Below are 16,821 nucleotides of genomic sequence, written 5' to 3'. Positions count from 1 at the left end.
ATTTGAGATTTTTCTTGTTTCTTGTGGTAGGCTTGTATAGCTATAGACTTTCTTCTGAGAACTGCTTTTGCTGCACCCCATAGGTTATTTAGTTACATACTGTTTAACCTCCATGTGCTTGTGTTTTTTATGTTCTTTTCCCTGTGATTCATTTCTAATCTCATAACGTTGTGGTCAGAAAAGGTGCTTGATATGATTTAAATTTTCTTAAATTTACTGAGGCTTGATTTGTGACCCAAGATGTGATCTATCCTGGAGAATGTTCCATGTGCAGTTGAGAAGAAAGTATAATCTGCTGTTTTTGGATGGAATGTCCTATAAATATCAATTAAATCTATCTGGTCTATTGTGTCATTTAAAGCTTCTGTTTCCTTATTTTCATTTTGGTTGATCTGTCCATTTGTGTAAGTGAGGTGTTAAAGTCCCCCACTATTATTGTGTTACAGTCGATTTCCTCTCTTATAGCTGTTAGCAGTTGCCTTATGTATTGAGGTGCTCCTATGTGGGGTGCATATATATTTATAATTGTTATGTCTTCTTCTTGGATTGATCCCTTGATCATTATGTAGTGTCCTTCCTTGTCTCTTGTAACATTCTTTGTTTTAAAGTCTATTTTATCTGATATGAGCATTGCTACTCCAGCTTTCTTTTGATTTCCATTTGCATGGAAGATCTTTTTCCATCCCCTCACTTTCAGTCTGTATGTGTCTCTAGGTCTGAAGTGGGTCTCTTGTAGACAGCATATATATGGGTCTTGTTTTTGTATCCACTCAGAAAGCCTGTGTCTTTTGGTTGGAGCATTTAATCCATTCACATTTAAGGTAATTATCGATATGTATGTTCCTATGACCATTTATTTTCTTAATTGTTTTGGGTTTGTTTTTGTATGTCCTTTTCTTCTCTTGTGTTTCCCACTTAGAGAAGTTCCTTTAGCATTTGTTGTAGAGCTGGTTTGGTGGTGCTGAATTCAGTTAACTTTTGTCTGTAAAGCTTTTGATTTCTCCATCGAACCTGAATGAGATCCTTGCCAGTTAGAGTAATCTTGGTTGTAGTTTCTTCCCTTTCATCACTTTAAGTATATCATGCCACTCCCTTCTGGCTTGTAGAGTTTCTGCTGAGAAATCAGCTGTTAACCTTATGGGAGTTCCCTTGTATGTTATTTGTCGTTTTTCTCTTGCTGCTTTCAATAATTTTTCTTTGTCTTTAATTTTTGCCAGTTTGATTACTATGGGTCTCGGCGTGTTTCTCCTTGAGCTTATTCTGTATGGGACTCTCTGCGCTTCCTGGACTTGGGTGGCTATTTCCTTTCCCATGTTAGGGAAGTTTTCAACTATAGTCTCGTCAAATATTTTCTCTGGTCCTTTCTCTCTCTCTTCTCTTTCTGGGACCCCTATAATGCGAATGTTGCTGTGTTTAATGTTGTCCCAGAGGTCTCTTAGGCTGTCTTCATTTCTTTTCATTCTTTTTTCTTTATCCTGTTCTGCAGCAGTGAATTCCACCATTCTGTCTTCCAGGTCACTTATCCGTTCTTCTGCCTCAGTTATTCTGCTATTGATTCCTTCTAGTGTAGTTTTCATTTCAGTTATTGTATTGTTCATCTCTGTTTTTTCGTTCTTTAATTCTCCTAGGTCTTTGTTAAACCTTTCTTGCATCTTCTCAATCTTTGCCTCCATTCTTTTTCCGAGGTCCTGGATCATCTTCACTATCATTATTCTGAATTATTTTTCTGGAAGGTTGCCTATCTCCACTTCATTTTGTTGTTTTTCTGGGGTTTCATCTTGTTCCTTCATCTGGTACATAGCCCTCTGCCTTTTCATCTTGTCTATCTTTCTGTGAATGTGGTTTTTGTTCCACAGGCTGCAGGACTGTAGTTTTTCTTGCTTCTGCTGCCTGCCCTCTGGTGGATGAGGCTATCTAAGAGGCTTGTGTAAGTTTCCTGATGGGAGGGACTGGTCCATCACGAGGCATTTTAAGCATATACTCGAATCACTGGATGCAAATGTCGCCATCTATAGTCTAAGTGTTTGTGTAAGTTTTAAGACATTTTAACTTTTAATAATAGATTTGTGAATATTTTATGGCAATAAATGGTAAAATGGACCAGTATGTACATATATTTTATGAATTCATGATGTACCTTTTCCTTAATTTTTTTCAATATTTCTAGACCACTCAGTTCACCTGCATATTTTTTCAAATTTTCACAAATCTCCAAAAACTTTCCAATATATTTATTGAAAATAATCTGTATATAAGTGGATCTGCATGCTTGAACCTCTGTTGTCCAAGGGTCAACTGTAGTTATCTTTGGGAAGTGAAACTAGATGTGGAATACAGAGAAACTTTTATTTTTCATTTTTTCTGTTCTATACTACTTAATTCATTTTGCTCTATCCACATACTGGTTTTACACTTTAAAAAATATTTATATTAAAAACAGCCACATTAGCCTTGATTTCTGGGGTCCTACACAAGACAGAGGAGATAGATGTTTATATGATTAATTTTAACATGACAAGTGCTATGCTGTTAATTCTGTACAGTTCAACAAAAATCACTGAAAATGTATGTATACTCTATCCCAAACATGAAACTAAGCAGTGAGGATATTAATATTTCACGTAGACTATCAGAACAAAGGAGGTATTGTAAGTATACCTAAAAATGGCTTAATTCTGTCTTAGTGTTGAAGAGGACTCACAGAGATAGTGATATTTGAGCTAAACCTTGACAAAGTAATAGGATTTTGTAAGGGATGAAAAAAAGGAATGATAAGTTTCATGCAGAAGGGAAAGCAAGCGTAAAAACACATAATTGAAAATGTACAGTAGGCAGGTATGGATCAAATAAATGCATGGGGAAAGTGTTGTAACAGGAGATGTGCCTAAGAAGGTACATGCAGCACTTAATCTTAATTATTCAGTATAAGAGCAAAGAATATAAACAATATGGAAGTAAGGAGCAATCTTTTTTATCCATCTTTCTCACTCGGGGAAGTATACCTGTAGCATAACTTCTAGAAGTAGGATTACTGAAGCAAAATTAATGTGCTCTTAATATTTCAACTGGTTCTTTTTCAGATTTCACCACTCACATCAAACAACATATATTCTCACTTCCAGCGTTTATAAGTGACTGGATCCATACATCCTTGTTAACATCAGACTGCAAACTTTTCAAATCTTAAGTAATCTGATAGTTAAACATGGTATTTGATTATTAGTTTTATTTCATTTCTTTATGAGTGGGTCAAATATTTATTTTTCATGTATTTATGGTATTTTCCATCTGTATTTTGCAGTGAACTGCCTTTACTTATTTTAACTTAATACTTATTCCTTAATAATTTCACATTTTAAGAAAATTTACCCATTGACTATCAAATGTATTGCAAATATGTTTTCCCAGTGTGTCATCTGTCTTACTTTGTTTAATGTTCTTTTTTTTTCTTACAGATGTCCATTTTTCTGTAGTTAAAAATTTAAATCTTTTTCTTCTATGGTTTCTGGGTTTTGTGTCATGCCATCTTCACCCCCAGAGCTGGGAGAAAAAAAAACTTCCAAATTTTTTCAGGATTTTATTTCATTTTTAATATTTAAAGCTATGTTCTATAAGATCAGTTTTAGTATTTACAGGAATCCAGTTTTATTTTTTTTCTAATGGATAATTTTTCTAACTTCCTTTATTAAATTATTTAATATTTCCTCAATGATCTGAACTGCCATGTTTCAAAGATAACATTTCTACATATAAGTGGGCCTATTTCCAAACTGTATCCTGTTCCACTGTTCCATTTATTCTTGTACTACTACTAAACCCTTTTAATTAGTATAGCTTTATAATACTTTTAAAATGATCTCTTTTATATACAAATACTGTATACCATATGATATAAAGTAGGTTATAATATTTTTCACTATCTGGAGGGACCTGTCTCCTGTGGTGATTGTATACTTTGTCAGCATAGCTAAGCTGGAACTGTATTTGTCAGAATTACTTTCTCTGTATGATTCTGGGTTAGGGTTGGATACAAAAACATACGCATGTGATGCGGAGGCTGAAGTAAAGCAGGAGCCATAATGGTCTGAGGGGTGATGCAGAGTTGCCACATGCTGTTAAAGTTAGGCATGTTGTCAGTGATTACCTGGCTCACCTTGGAGGTGTGGGGCAGCTGCCAAACCTGCAATTTCTGCAGTTCCTGTTGGAGCTCCTCATCAATTTCTCCAATTCCCAGGCCAGGCATGTATAGCCCCGTGGCAGAAGGTGCCAGCTACTTCTGCAAGTCACCTGTTTATCAACGCTGGAGGCAGTGAGACACGTATGTGGGATCGTTTGTCCTTGTGAGTTCTAGTTTGTCCTTGTTCTCCATTGCTTCACGTCTACCTTTTTTCCCCAGCTCCCAGCCCTACTGTCCTATAGCGACTTTATACCTGCTATCTTGTATTTTGTGCCAGGTATAATTCTAAGGGCTTCACTATATTAATCCCCATAACAAGCCCTTGAGATGATACTATTAGTAATTCCTCTTTTACGGATGATGAAACTGACGTAGAGAAATTAAGTAACTTGTCCAACGTCACACAGCTATTAAGGGAAAGAGTTGGGAAAAGATAGATAAGTATGAACTGGTTAAGAATACATAGGTTAGATGTCTTTAATGTTTGATTAACTTGGGTATATACAGAAAAGGCATACCTATTAAATCTGTAAGTGACACAAAGCTAGAATAGCTAATACATTAAATGAAAAACTCAAGAGTTCAAAAAAATTTCAATAAATTAGAATATGTTAAATCTAACAAAATAAGATTTAATAATGGATAAAGGTAAAATGTAATAAATTTCATAAAAGCTAATCATACCAATGTAAGATAGAAAATAATTATCTTAGTTCATGTTAAAAAAAAAAAAAGACCAATATCAAAATTTCAAGCTATATTGACAGGGCTACCAGAATACAGAATACAATAGTATCTTGCTTTGATGAGGAATAAAGACCAAATTAGCAACTGGTACTCTGCACTGGTTTATTCACATCTTAAATGCAGTGTTCAGTCTAAAAAACCATGGAATCATCTCCAGAGAAGTCAACCAGACTGGTATCGGAAAGAAATAGTACAGAAACTTGTCACCTTTAGCCTGATAAATACAAGTATTTTTAGTTAACATCCATGTAGAAGACTCCGTATTTCCAAATGGTAAAGTATGGATCACTGAATGGAACGCACAGTGAAGCAGATTTTAACTCAATATAAGAAAGATATTTCTAACAATGAAAGCTTCTGAACAATGTAATGGGTTAGCCTTATGAGGCAGTGAGCTGCCTGTTAACTAGAGATTAACAAAAAACTAGAGATTAACAAAAGAATTTATGACAAAATATTCAGTATGTTGTAAAGAGATTTTTAGCATTGGGAATGTCTATGTGTAGAAGGGAGGGATGGGTTGCAGTGGTGTATGTTGGATCTCTAAATTTTTTTGCAGCTCAAAAGATGTCTTGATTCTAGGCACAAAGACAGCAAATGAATTTGAGACAGGAAAATGTGACTGCAGTTTAATTTATTTAAAAAAAATTTTTACCTGATTACAAAAGCAAAACCAGAAATGGATTTAAAAGAATAACACCAATTAAGCTAAATCACAGTATACATTTTGATGTTATTGAAATAATATTAAGATGTGCATCTATATATGTATATGTGCACTTAATAGCTCACTTAACATTATACTGTGACGAGTCTATAATTGCTATTGGTTCCATAATACCCGTTGTGGATGTGCCATAATTTATTTAACCTTTCAACTAGTATTGAACATATAGTAACTCTTTATTTTTATAACTTCAATAAACATCCATGTACATCTTTTTCCATAGCTTTCACTATCTAAAAGTCTGGACATACTCTTATATAGTTTTCCAGAATTTTGCCATTATATTCAAATTTTGAATTTTAAGATAGGAAGGGGGAAAAAGCACACAAGCAAGATACACAGACAGGTGTACACACGCAAAACAACTTCTGCCCTGCAGATTCTGATACCAGTGAAAGCAGACACAGCATGGTGGTAAACTTGGTCTTAATTTTATGTATTTCTCTTTTCTTTTAATAATAAATTCATTAAGAAGACTATGTTTCCAACTAACCTGTGATTTTTCTTAGCCATTTAATACCTGACATATATGAACTCAAGAAAAACTGACTGAAATGTATCCTCAACATGCACACCCTTCTCAATTTATCAGACCTTCAAATAAAGATGCAACAATTGAGCTGAGGTGAAATGAATGTAGTGCTCAACTGTGATAATTTTCTTAGCCTAGGTTTTGTTATAAATACCTGTATGATTCCTCCTTTGACTTTTTCTACTTTTATTGATCCAAATGTATTTGTGTGTGTGTGTATACACATATAACTGGTTACCTAGAGTACTGGGTTGAGAAGGATTCTTCCTGAACTTGAACTTGGCAGCGAAAAGTACCAAGGTCAACTGGTGATATTCCATATACTGCAAGGGGAAAAGCAGCATGGCAGGTATATATTTGCAGCCCTACCCTATGTGCTAAAGGGCTCAAGGTGTGTACTGAGGAGGCATTTGAGAACTAATTATGAAAGCCAACCTGCAAGAGGTAAGATCTGAACTTTATTTAGAGAGGGGCATTAACTGAGAGAAAGAATAAAGACATTCCTGCCAGAGCCAAAGAAATATGAAATAGACAATGAAATTCAAAAGAACAAATTATAGATAGATAGATATATAAACAGATTAACTTGGTTTAAGGATAGAATATATAAAGAAAAGAAGTGAGAAATGAAGCTAGAGATGAATGAGCCATTGGAGCTTTTGAGCAGAAGAGTGACATGAAGAAAATGGCATATGAATGTTGAAAATCAAGTAATTTCTAAGACTACAGGAGGCCTCAAAATCAGCATTTTACCACTACTGTAGTAACATTCAATTCAGGCAAGATGCTCAGGAAAGATGCTAGTAACACTGAGTGAGAAAGACTGTTGGAAAAAGGATATTCACACAGTCTCAAAGTTATCACTCCACAGATCACTTATTACAAAAAGAAAAAAGATTCTTTACATGACCTTATAATCAAATCTAACCTTATGATCAAATTTAAAATCATCAATGAGTTAAGCCGTTATCATGTGCCTCTTTATGAGATGAAATGCGGCCACATCATCTATATAATATTCATGCCAAAAATGTTTAACCTAAATCTGATCATAAGGAAACAATCACAAATATCTAAATTGAGGGACATTCTTCAAAACAACTAGTCTGAATACTTAATGTCAATGTCATAAAAGACAAAAGAAGAATAAGGAAACTTTGTTCTAGGTTAAAGTAGACTAAAGAAGCATGACAAGCAAATGCAACAATTGATCCTTTATTGGACCCTGGGTTGGGGTTAAAAAAAAAAGTTATAAAGTATATTATTAGAACAATTGAGAAATTTGAAAATGGACTACATACTAAGCAGCAGTACTGTATGAATGTTAAGTTTCACAAACGTGATAACTATTGTGATTGTGTAAGATTATGCCCTTTTCCTAAAAACTTCTGGGTAAATAACAGAATGCTGGTAACTCTCAAATTATAAAGCAAATAAATAAATAAGCAAACAAGTAGAACTGTGTCTATGTATACATATACATGGGGGTACGGGAATGCAGCAAAAATTAACAAAAGGTAAATCTAAGTGAAAGATACAATCATTGTACTATTCTTACGATTTTTCTGGGCTTAAAAAAACAGTAAAAAAAACTTTAAAAAGAGATCTTACATAATTTGCGTCAAATTCCACAGTTGACAACTATGAAAACTGAAAGCAAGGAAGTTTTATTTTGACATATTCATTCAGCTAGGTTGTAGCAAGTGTATAACTAAAGCTCCTGCGGTTTCATCTTCCAGTCCAGGGCTCTTTCAACTATCTCGTACAGTCTCAAGCCTAATCACACAGGATAAACAAATACAAGAAATGACTGGAGGTAGGGAACTGACTAAACCATCTCAACAAAATAAGGGTTTGGTCTAGGGTCAACTACAGATACGGAAAAGAGGGGGCAAAATAAAGAAATGCTATAACAAGAAAGTGATATATTAGAATGAGAAAAAAAGAAATAGCCACAATGTACAAGCTGAGAAGATAGGAAAATAAAAATATCAGGGATAATAAAAGAAAAATTGGAGTAAGATTGCCATTTAGGATAAGAAACGTAGTTTGAGACATGTACATTTAAACCATAATACACCAGAATGTAAGCTAGAAGTATACTAGAATGTAAAGTCCAAGAGACTGAGAATTTTTTTCCCTTTTGCCTACTGATATATCCTCAAATAACCTGAACAATGTCTGGAAATAACATTTTTTGGAACAAATGTAGTGACAGTTTATGAGATATTCAGGTAGAGACTGATTGGAAATAGAAATGTGAAATTTAAAAGAAGGTATTAAGGACCTTACTTTGCAGGGTTTTTGGATAGTAGACATATTTAAGGTCTCCACCTTCTTCCAGGAAAGTATAAAATTCTGCCTGAGATTCTGAGTATAAGCCCAAATAATAAAGCTGTCTTTTTTCTTTTCAATTATTCCCTTTATTCAGATATCTTTACAGGAAACCTTACCGGGAGGATGAGTGGCTATGGTCATACACCCTCTAGTAGCCATCAAAACTCTATGATTGTTCCTAACAGATTTCATTAGCTAGAACAGGGAGTTGAGGTGTGATTCCAGGACCAGCATCATCCGTACCACCAGGGAGTTTGTCAGAAATGTAAATTCTTAGGGTCCACCCTAGACCTACTGAATCAGAAACTGGGCATGGCCTGGTAATCTGTATTTTAAGAAGTCTTCTAGGTGATTCTAATGCATAGTAAAGAGCTAAATACAAAATAAAGGTACTCTTATTTGACAAAATGCCTTCATGAGATGTAGCTAAAAACTGAAGACTCAATTACATAAAAAGATTTTTGTAATAAAATTTAGTGCAACATCACAGTCATAATTCATCATGTAGTGACCACAGAGCAAAACCCGCCTACAATTAAAAAAAATTTTTTAAGGCATCTACTTACTTTAATGTTTCAGCAAGAAAGAAGCTCTGCTGTACATCATCATGTGTAGGAGTAGAGGAATATACATCCTTCACACCAGAAAATCCACCATTGACTCGGCAATACTTTTCAATAGCCTGTGAAAGAGATGAGACAAAAGGGTCAATTCCATACAGTTTCAAACTTGGAAGAAGGACAAGTTAAGGAGCCACAGTCAAAAGTTTACAGAGATCTCGATGAGAATTTGACAGTTTCAGAATAAGATTTTACTTGTTTGGTCTTCCTCCTCTCTAATGAAAAGCTAATTAACACTAAAAGTGTTTATTTAATCAAATTGTTTATTTTTATATAGTTCCATTTTGATTACAGCTTGGTTTTTAAAGTCTCCTTACCAAAGGTTTGGTACTTTTCTCTAAGTATTTTAAACACTTTTTTTTTTACATCTTTATTGGAGTATAATTGCTTTATAATGTTGTGTTAGTTTCTGCTGTATAACAAAGTGAACCAGCTATACATATACATATATCCCCATATCCCCTCCCTCTTGCGTCTCCCTCCACCCTCCCTATCCCACCTCTCTAGGTGGTCAAAAAGCACCGAGCTGATCCCCTGTGCTATGTGGCTGCTTCCCACTAGCTATCTATTTTACATTTGGTAGTGTATATATGTCCATGACACTCTCTCACTTCGTCCCAGCTTACCCATCCCCCTCCCCGTGTCCTCAAGTCCATTCTCTACGTCTGTGTCTTTATTCCTGTCCTGCCCTTAGGTTCTTCAGAAACTTTTTTTTTTTTAGATTCCATATATATGTGTTAGCATACAGTATTTGTTTTTCTCTTTCTGACTTACTTCACTCTGTGTGACAGACTCTAGGTCCATCCACCTTACTACAAATAACTCAATTTCGTTTCTTTTTATGGCTGAGTAATATTCCATTGTATATATGTGCCACATCTTCTTTATCCATTCATCTGTCAATGGACACTTAGGTTGCTTCCATGTCCTGGCTACTGTAAACAGTGCTGCAATGAACACTGTGGTACATGACTCTTTTTGAATTATGGTTTTCTCAGGGTATATGCTCAGTAGTGGGATTGCTGGGTCATATGGTAGTTCTATTTTTAGTTTTCTAAGATACCTCCATACTGTTCTCCACACTGCCTGTATCAATTTACATGAATACGTTTTTAAACATATTCTTCACAATGATCATGTATCTTTACCACTGTAGAACATCAGACCAGTTTAAGGATACTGTGAAAGTATCAGGGAGGCATGACTAATCTTTAAGCCATTTAGAGACGTTTCTCAAAGGCACATTTTCATGCATAACATATTCAAGTTTGGAAATTTGAAGATGTAAATTGGAATAGTTAAAGCTACAGAAGACATAAGATACCACTATTCTATCCCAGCTTGTCTCCCATTTTCTTTCTTTTTTTTTTTTTTTTTTTTTTTTTTTTTTTTTTTTTGCGTTATGTGGGCCTCTCACTGTTGTGGCCTCTCCCGTTGCGGAGCACAGGCTCCGGACGCACAGGCCCAGCGGCCATGGCTCACGGGCCCAGCCGCTCCGCGGCATGTGGGATCTTCCCAGACCGGGGCACGAACCCGTGTCCCCTGCATCGGCAGGCGGACTCTCAACCACTGCGCCACCAGGGAAGCCCCCATTTTCTTTCTTTAAACCCAACATGGGAGCCAGTGGTGGGCAAGAAGGAAAATTCTATTTAAGATGTGAGTTCTTCTCTTCTGTCTCCACACTGCACCCCCTTCTCATCATGTCATACTTTTGAAACTTGAATTTTAAGTATAATTATTTCCGTTCTTGTTCTTCAGAGTTTGTGTGTGTCCATATAGGCTACAGAAGCAAAATTTTAACTCTGTAATTCAAATATGGACAGATATGGGTTAAAGTTTGAGCTTGTCAAACCTTTAAGAAGGCGCACAGGAAAAAAGAGAACCTTAGGGAAAGGATAAATTATCCTTTAGTGTTTCTCAGTGAAAAGATGAATTTCTGCCACCACCCCTCACCTCCCTGCCCCAATGATTCAGATACAACTCCCATATTCCTCTAAATAAGAAGCATTAAATATTAGTGGACATTCAAGTCATATTCATTGCAGGATTACTTTACCTATTTCCCGTATATAAAATATTGCTTGATATATGTAAGCGTTAGTAAAAGCCATTGCTACACAACAGAAGTGTGTGTGTGTGTCTCTGTGTGTGTCCTATTCCCAAACCATTGTGCCAACATTTTGTCTATCTCTTAACTGCAGCAGGACCCTCCTGCACAGGGAGTTTCACTAGCAGCTGTGTTTCCAATTTTGGACCCAGGTAGTCAGAGAAAAGCAGCATCAGTAAATGCTTCATCTGTTCCTGCTCTGTATTCATAACTGCCTTGTTTCCATATTAATATTCTTATTGTTAAACTCCATAAGGACCATCTATGTCTGAATGACAAATGACACATAAGTGTCCTAACCTTAGTTCGTCTTTATCACATTATTCCTAGATTATCACAGTGGTCTCCAAAACCCACCAATTTGCAGATTATAATCAGATCCTTTTGTTTTGTTACTCCCCACTAGAAAGTCTTCAGTAGTTCCTTCCCCTTTCAAAAACCTTTAGTAGTCCCATAACGGATTCTTAAAGTCAGGGAGCTTTGGTGGGTAGGAGATGGTGAAGGAAAAGAAGATTTGAGGGGCTTTTTAGACAGGCAAAGGACTTTTAATCCCCACCTGCCATATGAGAAACACTTATATAGTAACTGAGAAAACTAAGTATGTGTGTGTTATTCCTGAAGCACTGAGTAAAGTATTCATGCCTTGATCTGGCATGTAAGGCCATCTACATAATGGCTGCAAACTTCTCTCTCTGGAGTTGCCCCTGTGAAACCTTTTTACATAAATTGGTCTATATTCTGCCCTAAAACACATCTTGCACATTCTTGTCTGAGCAATTTACTAACACTACTTACCTCACCTAGGATGTCCTCATTCTATCTAGATTGCAAGTTTAAGCTAAACAATTTGAATATGAATATCCATCATAATTAGTACTATTTATCATAATTAGTATGTCTTAGAGAATAAAACACCTCCTCACTCCCAGTGATAAGCTATACTTTCATGAAAACTCTAATGATTTCTCTTCCTCCCAGGTACTGATGATGATAATGGAATTCTCTGAAAGGCTAGCATTTTATGAGTAAACAATTTGCTTACTTTACTAACCATTAAAAAGTCCTCATTACAAATACACAGACACACACACACACACGTGTATGTGTGTGTGTGTGTATATATATATATATATATATATATATATATGGAGAGAGAAAGAGAGAGAGTGTGTTGGGTTTTTTTTTGTCTTTCAATGTAGAAAATTTTTAACAATTCACTAGTCCTTCTTATGGTGCCACTAAGGAATTACTCTGAACACAAGCTGAAGTGAATGGGGGTTAATCTACCCAGGCTGTGAATCTGGGCAATTTCACAATGATTTTATTTTTCCCCCAGAGGGTAAGCATTAATAGGCAAGTACAGAAATTTTATAATCATAGTGAAAACCTGCCATTTAAATGACTCCTTTAGTTATTCAGTAAGAATAATGAGTGAATACTACAAGGAAAATAGTTCTAATAGAAAACTGAACTGGATTTTAAGGTTTACTTCTACTGCTTAAGAAACAAACTAAATTTTTCCATCAAAAAAATGAAAGTAGCCCTACAGTTACTGAACATGAGGTAACATGGATGAGGATACATGGCACTACAGGAGGCTTAACTGAACACTCTTGCACATAAAATGAAATATGGGCTTATTTACCAGTGCTGCTTCCCAGCCCCACTCCCTATATCTTGGATCGTGAGTGAATCGCCACAGGTACCAATAGGTTTCAATTACTTCTGGACGTAGGATGTAATACTTTTCAGCCTGCCGAACTGCCACAGCCTCTACTGCACCATCAAACTTGAATGATTCAGGACCTAGCTTTAATGCTGTAACATGACAAAAGAAATAAATGAACACAATAAACCATTTGTGTTTGTTTGCCAGAGTTTTTCCCTCCCCCTGAAAGAATGCAGCATGAAGTAAAGTTGTTTTGTTGTCTTATTTTTATTGTTGCTGTTTTGCAAAATCAGTGATTTTAAAAGATCCGCATTTGATTTTCTCATAAATATTCCTATTATTCTGACGTGAAATATTTCTCATAAATAATGTACATCAACATACTGCTATATCTAACTAAACTGACAAAAGTCTAGTAATCGTTTGGAAACAAATGCCAAGCTAGACATAAACACATTACATATTCTGTTTTGGTGCCAAATCAAATGAGACAGGTAACCGTATTGTGCACCAATTATTTTTTAAAAAGTCAAGACAATTTAAAAGTCCTTTTAATATAACACATACATATATGAAAACATTTTAGAGCTCAGATTTTGAATTAGATTTATTTAGTCCCTAACCTTTTAAAGCATACCACAGTAAGAAACAATATACTTTTAAAACTTAAACCAGTTTTAAAAATCATCTCTCTTTGCCTATAGCTTCTGTATATACAGCTAGGAAGAGGTTCAAAACGCCAACCACTAAGAATTTCATCAGTAAATTGCCTATTTATCAGTTTGAATAAACACCTAAAACTAACACCATATTGTATATCAACTATAGTTAAATAAAAATAAAAAAAAATTTTAAAACATGGCCATAACACATATATTTCAACATTACATAATACTCCTTAAATGATATGACTTCCATTCAGGCTGGAATACAGCACTACATGAAAGGCTTTTTAAGAACCTCTTTCTAATCACACCCAGCACCCTAAACCTGGCAATATAAAACCATCCTCCACTGGGGTGCTGGAGTCACACACAATTACCACTCCCAGCTGCCATCTTTCTTTCTTTTTACTAGTTTGTACCAATGGCAAACAGTTTCAAAGTTTCTCTCCTCTTTCAAGAAATGCTGGACACTTTTATATTTTCTCAGAAAAGAGAGAGTAAGAACTATACCATAAACAAAATCATGCCATAGTTGTTGGCATGACATGTGTTGCAGCAGCCAAATTTTAGCATTACAAGTGTGACCCCATAAACTCCAAATAATCACAATTCAAAGGAGGTGAAAATAAAGCATTTCGTACCACTCCCCACCCCCAAGAAAAAACACAAAACTAGAAACACTATAGTGATGGTAGATAGCTCTATTAAAAGCAAGGCGTGTGATCCAGAAGAGTTAATACCCACAGTTTGTTTACTGCTAAGTCTTGGAGAACTAAAGCAGAACTTAAGCAGGGGTTTTTAACATGAGGATCATGAACTCTACGGTAGGCTTTGGAAGAGGGAGATTAATGTTGTGCCAAAGAAGCCTCTGAAATTACATGCTAAACTTTATGTGTGCTCATACAGCTCTGACCACCTCCTCAATGGGATTTGAGGTTAGGACTAACTAAGAAATTATCAATGTTTTGTAAGAAAACTTCTACTCAGCTTATTGACAAGGTCTAGCATACAATCAAATATTATTTGTCATTTAATAAATGTTTTAAAAATAATAAAAGTCAAACATCATAAGCACTGAGATGATGGTAATCCAATAAATAGTAAGATAAGTCATTTTGCTGGATTTCTTTTCTTTTCTCAAAGACTATGAGTGTTAATTGATCATACAGAGTTTTCAAATGATACTCTTAAGGCTAACTTTAAATTAGATAATAACTTCTGTAATTATAATATTATCACCTGAATTGAAGTAGAAATTGGCTGCATGGAACTAATATTTTAGACTTCTTACTAAACATTTTATTTCACTGATCAGTCATTCATAACTTCACAAATAAAACACACCAGAAAGATAAGATATTTGTTCTGTGAGGAGCTGGTGAGTAAAAAACATACAAGCCACATCCAATGGTATGCGGTATGTAATATATACATACCACATACCATTGGTATGTGATATGTAATATATACATACCACATCCATTATTTTTGTCAAATCATTGCTTTCATGTTTCTGAGGGCATTATTTCTTAGGTGCTCTTTTGTCTATGCAATGCTGTAAAAAAATAATTTCATAACATTCTACCTTGCACTTAATTTCTACTCCCTGTCTTAAATTTCCCACTTATATTTAATATATCATTTCTAAAAGGAAAATAACTAATCCAACAAGTAAAAATTGAGTCAAAATCATAAATAATTTAGTGTCTAGGTAAAAAGAACTCTAGAGGATGCAAAAATCATATAATGTAGGTAAAGGAAAGAGACATGCACAAAGAAAAAAAATTGAAGTAAAATATCAAATGTGATAAAAGTCAGTTGTAAGAAAATAAAAGATAATTTTAAGGAAGGCACAGATTAGTCCGTAAAGTCATGGGAAAAAAAATATTCATGAGTCCTCCAAGATAGGTAGAATCTGTAGAGATGGAAAAATAAGTACACTTAAGTCAACAAAAAAAATTCAACAAAAGCTAAAAAGCATGAGGAATATCTGGGACAGGCAATCTGAATACAGTTTGAATGGGCTAATAGTAAGGAAAGAACTTAAACTATTTTCCTGTATCCTTCCCTCCTATTAACTTCTCTTAAGGAAAAAATAGTTGTAGAAACTCTTAAAATATGTCCATTATTCCATGTTCAATGGATGTTTTGTCCATTGGACATGTTATATGTATCTAAAGAGATTAAATTTCCCCCCAAAATGTGATAGCACATAGGCTAAGAAAGGTGTTATCCAATTTCAATATGAAATAAATTAAGTTATATAATAGTCATTATTTTAATGATGTTCAGCAATTTTTTTTTTTTAAGTCTAGAAACCGAGATCAAGAAGGTACTACATTTTGGAAGTCTAAGATCTGGTTTGGCATTAATTTTGCATTTTACCTCAGAATAAACTAAAACAATGTATCAATCTAGCTTCCCATGTAGACATAATAATGTTTAACCACCAGTAAGTTACTGCTCAGTCTCATGAAAAGATTCAGCAACATTTGCTACAAACCCAGCTAAGTATTAAGCAGCAAGCCATGTTTATCAGTAAGTGGAATATATGAAGAATACCAGATTTTGAAATAATGTTAATTATAATTCCAACAAACTGAAGTGAAATCCCAAGGAAGTAATTATTGTATGAATTTAGCCCAAATAACTGCTAAGAAGTGAATATATTTTAAAACAAGGTTGCCAAAAAATTATAGTATAGCTATAAGAAAATATAGCAGAAGATGTAATGGTGGGAAGTAAGCAAAACTAGAATTGTACTTCTTAATTAAAGGATCTAAGGTGAGATTAAAGATAAGTAAAAACAGTGAAAGATGTGAAAATATAGGATACAAATCAAATAGTAATCTTTTGGGGCATACGATGGCAAAGAGGGTCACAGGTTCATTGACTGGCAATGTGAAAATGACGTCAGAACAAGCATGACAGCAACAACCAGACACTGCATTTTTAAATTTTTCATTTGTACTCACAACATTCTGAGGAAGACAGTGTAGGTATTATTACCCCAATTTTTTGCAGATGGAGCAACTGAGGCTTTAGGAAGGCTAAATGATTTGCCTAAAGCTCATAGATAATAAATAGTGAAACACGGGATTTTTGCATCCTAGTTCACATGTTCTTTTCATAATATCAGTGTTTCATATCAGCATTATGAAATGTGAAAGTCAGAAATATAGGGAATCCTTTCATAACTCTGGTATTCTATGAATTTCTGAAAGGCAGGGAAGATATCTT

The 16,821-nt window shown here is 34.8% G+C and overlaps 1 protein-coding gene across 1 annotated transcript in view; it reads right to left on the bottom strand.

Annotated features, from left to right (window-relative positions):
* Positions 1-16,821, bottom strand: part of MAN1A2 (mannosidase alpha class 1A member 2) — a gene marked incomplete at its 3' end in the record, with an annotated part of 137,438 nt that overhangs the window by 15,750 nt on the left and 104,867 nt on the right. Inside the window, exons 11-12 of the mRNA XM_079726582.1 lie at positions 12,893-13,065; positions 9,087-9,202 (exon numbers count right to left, since the gene is read on the bottom strand). Of these exons, the coding sequence (XP_079582708.1) occupies positions 9,087-9,202; positions 12,893-13,065 (289 nt within the window). The remainder of the gene's footprint in view (positions 1-9,086; positions 9,203-12,892; positions 13,066-16,821) is intronic.

This window comes from Hyperoodon ampullatus (genome assembly GCF_949752795.1).
Source record: "Hyperoodon ampullatus genome assembly, chromosome: 2".
Classification (NCBI taxonomy): Eukaryota; Metazoa; Chordata; class Mammalia; order Artiodactyla; family Ziphiidae; genus Hyperoodon; species Hyperoodon ampullatus.
Note: the sequence above shows the minus strand (reverse complement) of the source record. Positions and strands in the feature narration are given on the sequence as shown.